Source organism: Strongylocentrotus purpuratus, unplaced genomic scaffold (genome assembly GCF_000002235.5).
Source record: "Strongylocentrotus purpuratus isolate Spur 01 unplaced genomic scaffold, Spur_5.0 spur5_scaffold_1, whole genome shotgun sequence".
Classification (NCBI taxonomy): Eukaryota; Metazoa; Echinodermata; class Echinoidea; order Camarodonta; family Strongylocentrotidae; genus Strongylocentrotus; species Strongylocentrotus purpuratus.
The window spans coordinates 37,146,610-37,152,732 of NW_022145594.1; the positions used below are offsets into that span (position 1 = coordinate 37,146,610).

Sequence of the window (6,123 nt, forward strand, 5' to 3'; positions counted from 1 at the left end):
CAAATCCTTTGTAATGGTGTTCACGCTGGTAGATTTTATATTGAGACAAAAAATTATGATCACTGATTGTGACTTTAGGAGCGTGGGTGCTTAGAAGCTCAAAAACTTGTTTGTCGAATAGATTCTTTAGAGTAAAACTACAATGGAAAAACTATTTGAAGTGTAAGCATGTCCAAATTTGGGTATTACTTCGTTTCGTTTTGATACAAACATTCCTCGCTGGTGAAAAACACACGGGTCCGTATTCAATACTTCAGTTGTTGACACTTCAAATGATCAGATTAGATTCGTCCGTCCCCGGTACATAAGATTCCGTATATTCTCATCCTTCATTACTCAGTTAATGACTCACAGATTACATCAATAACAATCTTTATGGAAAAGCCTGCCAGACCGACCAAGCCAGCTTTTATTCGAATTGTATCTTTTTGAACAATCATGAACAATCTTTGTTATTATATCATTTTGAACATCAAAATAATTTCAATTTTTTAAACTCATTCTTGATTCTGAAAATATCAAGTGTAAATATTGTTAACATTGCATAATTTCAATCTCAATCGTCAACGTTCATACCTCAATATATACTGACATTGTATAGAATAAAATATTAATTTTGATCCCTAACCTGCATGGGGCTTTGCCTTTTTCCCCCACGCCCGGACCGATTCCCTAGGTTGAAAAAACCAGAGATAAACTAAATAAGGCAAATGCTCTGGAAAAACCTAATGGCAAATCGTCCCAATAAAAATAATCTATTTGAATCTCTAAACCTCCTACAAAAACAAACACCAAACTATTGTTCTGTATTAAAATTTCCACTTGAAATTTGTGTCGTGTATCTAGTGTCTGACAAAGCTAGAATGGCTACCACGCCCATTTCCCTCTCTTATTATGCCTTTCTGAACATTCCTTTCCTTCTCAAAACAATAACTTACACCTGCCTAAGTTATTCAAACCATCCCGCTTCGCGGAATCATGGCGTCTCGCCACTCCCATTACGTAATCATTAAACGGATCCGCATATACAACATTTTCCTGCTATACGTTGTACCGCAGGAAAATACAAGTATATTCTCATCCTTCATTACTCAGTTAATGACTCACAGATTACATCAATAACAATCTTTATGGAAAAGCCTGCCAGACCGACCTAGATGTAAAAAAGAACGGGTGCATTTCCTTGTAGCACACTGAACAATTTAACAAAAAAATATTTAACAATCTATTCCAATTTAATCCGTCTCAAGATTTAAATGATCATCTTTCTTGAATATCCTTTTTGTCGAATATCCCTTTCTGATTATTTAACAAAACATAATCACTTAACCGTTATTTGCAGAAAAAATGTATTACATGAATTCATATAACGATTACTCTTTCCTTTTTTTCATTACTCTTCTTTAATAAAAAAAAAAAACATATTGTCGGACTGTTTTTCCAAGACAATTCATACTCCACATCCAAAATAAACACGTTTCCTATGATGGAAAACATTCATAATATGCCTAAAGCATTAAGGATTTTGTCACCTCAAGTTTATTATCTAATGTATCTACAACATATCCATCCTTCGCTTTATCTGTCTTCCAACGACCATGTATTTTCCACAATCTGTCTTTAGTTGATGTATTAGCAACCATAGTGGCTCCACCTGCCCTCAGTGAATGCAATCCGAGATTTGCATCCCCACATACTTCTTTCAACAAAGAAATTACCCTCTCTCTAGCTGTCGTGTAACTTAAAGGTTTGTCTTTCCTTATAAGCGCACTAACTCCTTTAGACCTGTATGCCGGTTTAAAGAAAAAATGATTGGAATCTAAAGAAATCCGAGCCACATTGATATACTTCTTTACCATTTTGACCGGACAAGCTTCTGTCACACCGGCACTAATGACTACACTATTACCTTGTCTATACTGATCTGTCTTACTCTTAGCAATATTAAGAGAAATATAATCATCATAAATTGACACATCATTACACTTCAAAGATCTTGCTTCATCATATCTAAGAAACCCCGTGAAACACAAAATTAATAATGTTAAGTCTCTGAGCAAAATTGCGTCCTCTGTATGAACATGCTTCTTACATAGCTCTTTAACTTGATCTGAAGTAACTGGATCTTTCTTGTTTACTTTTTTCTTGCATTGCCGTTTGGCAGATTCCAACAAATTCTTTACAAAACAATTGTCTGTGGGATCCCTGAACCCTCTAAGACTATGAGCCCACTTAATGGCGTATACAGCACCTTCTATGACACTCGATGAATGTCCTTTGTCAATAAGATGAGTCACATATAGGGCGACGTGAATAGATTCAGCTGGAAGAGAATTCCCTCCTTCTGCACTGATGAATAGATCCCATCGGTTAAATGCTGCGAAATACTTCTTGTTCGTGTTTTCGCTTCTCGATTTAATGATATACGATGACATCTGTTCTGCCAGCTGGATGAACTTTGATGACGTAACTTGAGCTCGCTTCATCTCTTCCTTAACGGCGGTCCTTACACCTAGTGCTGTATGTAAAAATTAAAAACAAATCAAAATGCAATTTCCATTGCAACCATACCAAACCTGTATCTCTGATTACCAAAAATACCGTTATTTCCTCTTCCTTTCTTCGTTATGCCAGAATCAAAAAATTCAACTTCCCTAATAAAGTGCACAAACTCCCCATTATGGCTTATTTTGGGCCAAAAAGGCGCAGATTTCCAAACTGGTACAATGAGAGTACCTTGCGCTTTTTCCTTCATTATTTTTACTATAGTCTGTCCGACTAGTCTTGGTGGCGGCACCCACCAATTTCTGCCTTCCTTCCAACTTTGACTGAAAGCATCAATACCGTTCGTTTGGCTACACCACCATCTGGAGTTGAATTTTGTACATTTAGCATTGTACTCGTTAGCAAATCTATCGATATCATATGGACCCCATTTCGAATCCAAGTATCCGAATATCTCATCTGTGATAAACCAATCATCACTATCTCCTCTCCTACTTAAATTATCAGCTTTGCAATTTGTTTCTCTCCTTATCCATACTGGATCTACAGTAATATTGCTAGATTCACATTTATTATGAATACTGATAGCCTGTTCTTGCAATTCACTCTTCTTACTGCCCTTCTTTAGTATAGACACAACATTCTTATTGTCTGTGTTCAACTGAACATTCTGCCCCTTCAGTTCTCTTTCAAATGAAAACAAAGTTCGTTTCATGGCTTCTAATTCTCTCCAAGTGGAGCTCTTAACGGCTTCTACGTTTGACCAACTGCCCACAAGCTCTAAATCTTCTTTCTCGGCTACAAATCCGCCAAAACCTGTTTCAGAAGCATCTGTAAACATGGTATATGCGACAAACGGCAACCTCTTTATCTCTATCCCGTTTATTCTTTCAACATGGTGCAACCAGAATTTCAATTCGTCTTTTGCTTCTCTTCCGACCTTTATCGGTGCCTGCCAACTGGCCTTCGTGTTCAGACTGTTACAAATATTCCTTGTTCTTATTTGAACTATTTGACCCATTGCGGTGTGCATTGAGCTAATTTGACCTGCTACTCTAGCCAATTCCTTCACATGCACTATGTCGTTATTACTTTGCATCCTGTCTAATAGATTCTCTATGTTCTTCTTCAACTTCCCCACTCTTCTCTGAGAGATATACACTTTGTTTTCTGAGGTTACCCAATCTAATCCCAACCACGTCTGTCTCGTTGTGGGATTCCAATTGCATTTTTCCTCCGCTATTAGAAAACCCAACTGTTTTAACTCTTCCCTGATCTGTCTGCTTAGTGTAATAGCAGACATCCTATCTTTGCAAATTACCAAGCCATCATCCAAATACATAATCACATTATTTCCCTGCGATCTCCAATGAGCAATTACAGGCCTTGTCAATTTTGTGAAAATATAACCTGCTGTGGAAATACCAAATGGTAGAACATTGAATATGAAATATCTCTTTTGATCTTCGTAATCCCAAGAGAAACCTAGATAGGTTCTGTGTTCTCTGAATATCTCAACATGATGGTAAGCAGATTTCAAGTCAAAAGTGAACATATAATCATCTTCTTCTATCATTTCCTTTGCTATATCCTCACCTTCATATCTTACCTTTTGCTTAAAAAGATGTGGATTTATGTTTCTACAATCCAGAACTAATCTCGGTTTTTCTTTGTTTCCTGCAACTGTCAGTGGATTTATTACTTCAGGTTTTTGGAAAACTTCCGTAACACATCCTTTCCTTGTTAGATTCTGTATTTCCTTTCCTACAAATTCTGCGTTTTGAATAGCAGACCTATTATTCTTACTTTCGGTTTTCTTGGGGCGAGTTATGAATGGTATTTTATACCCTTCAGAAATGATATCCAATATGAATTCGTTAGTTCCGATTTCTTTCCATTTATCTTTTGCCGATTTAAGCCTTCCAACCGGAGTAACAACTTTGCAATTCTTTTCAGAATTTAGCCTTGACTCTGTGGAGTCATTCTTGTCTGCAAATGCATTCCTCTTATGAACCTTCATATCATTCAACTGAATATCAAATGAATTTTTACTTATCTTTTCATTTCTTGCTTCTCTGCTTGATGCCAGCTCCCTGCATTCGAACCTCCAATGCCCGAATTTACCACAGGCGAAGCATGCTCCCGTTTTCCTCTTGAAATCCCATCCCTCTGTCTTGGAGCTAGGATTTGACCATGGCCTTGAAGACTGCTGAGATGCTGGTTGACGATCTGTTGGATAGGGACGTATCTGATTGCGTGCAGCTATCTTCCTTCGAGGCGCTTGATTCATCTTGCGTTTTGCTCTGGCCTCCGCCTTCCAGATTCTTTTCTCGTCGTCCGAATCCCGAGCGAGGCTATTGGTTTCATATTCAGAAACTGTAAGCCATCCGAAAGGTGATTGATCAGCAAGCTTGATGATTTTCTGCCTATGCTCTAAAATGTCTTTACCTTCGGCGATTTTGTTCTGTGCTGCCGTAGAAGCTCTGCTCAAATCTGCGTCTTTCTTCAGCAAAGATTCTGCTTCAGACAACTTCTGATAAACCTTGGTATTGCTCTTGTACTGCTCCTCGTTTCCCTCCTTTTTAAACTTGTACGTCGTGTTGGTTATTTCCTCCATCTTTGATAGCTGTACTTCGCTCATAGCCATTTGTGAATCGTTTATGTCCTTCTGGAAATGATTAAGCTTATCTGAAACAAGCGTTTCTAATTTATCCAGTAATGTATTCTGTGAATCCCTCACTTCGCCGCGGACAAGCTCGGCAATGTCCATCGGCTCCATCGTATAGTCGCTGTCGCTCCTGGCTCGGTCCCCGTAGTCGTGTCGTGTATCTAGTGTCTGACAAAGCTAGAATGGCTACCACGCCCATTTCCCTCTCTTATTATGCCTTTCTGAACATTCCTTTCCTTCTCAAAACAATAACTTACACCTGCCTAAGTTATTCAAACCATCCCGCTTCGCGGAATCGTGGCGTCTCGCCACTCCCATTACGTAATCATTAAACGGATCCGCATATACAACATTTTCCTGCTATACGTTGTACCGCAGGAAAATACAAAGATTTGTGTGTACTTATTAATAAATTCGATGAAATATATTTAGGCTTTGGCATACTCTAAAATAAGATATCAACGACATTCGAGCTACCGTATGTAACATATTTATACCCTGACATATAGGCCGATTTTGTACTGTTTAAATAAGCCGATCATGCTATGAATTTGGTATAGATTGGTGTAGAATACAAAAAAATGTGTTTAATTTGAAACATGAATAATAACAAAATCACTAGATAAAAATATATGAATAAAGGTTTGGTTCAAGTCTGCGTATTGATTCAAATAATTCAAGAGAAACATTTTAGAATTATATGGAAGTTATGATATTCATCTACTCTACTACACTATCAGGTTGTCTTTTTGTTCATAAACTATGTTTTTAGGTTACCGCACATAACACATATTATCATGGCCGCTTGCTTTGCCTATAGTTTAAGATGTGATGAGTCATATCTTTTGAAGGCCAATTAATGTTTGAGTGCTCCATAGAATTTTCATTGTCAGCCACCTCTCTGCCCACACTAACTAAATCTGAAGGACCAGGAAGTTCCCGGAAGTAGG

General features: G+C 37.8%; 1 protein-coding gene across 4 annotated transcripts; it reads right to left on the reverse strand.

Annotated features, from left to right (window-relative positions):
* Nucleotides 1-372: 372 nt before the first annotated feature.
* On the reverse strand, nt 373-5,555 carry LOC115921092. 4 transcript variants are annotated; one of them, XM_030978163.1, is made up of 2 exons: nt 4,562-5,555; nt 373-2,515 (listed from the first exon to the last, which is right to left on the reverse strand). In XM_030978163.1, exons 1-2 carry the CDS (start codon nt 5,282-5,284, stop codon nt 2,513-2,515), a joined length of 726 nt encoding a protein of 241 aa, XP_030834023.1. In that variant the 5' UTR covers nt 5,285-5,555; the 3' UTR covers nt 373-2,512. The 4 variants fall into 4 exon arrangements, with proteins under 4 accessions (XP_030834023.1, XP_030834022.1, XP_030834021.1 ...); XM_030978162.1 differs by having other exon boundaries at nt 373-2,524; XM_030978161.1 differs by having other exon boundaries at nt 4,562-4,669.
* Between the last annotated feature and the right edge of the window lie 568 nt (nt 5,556-6,123).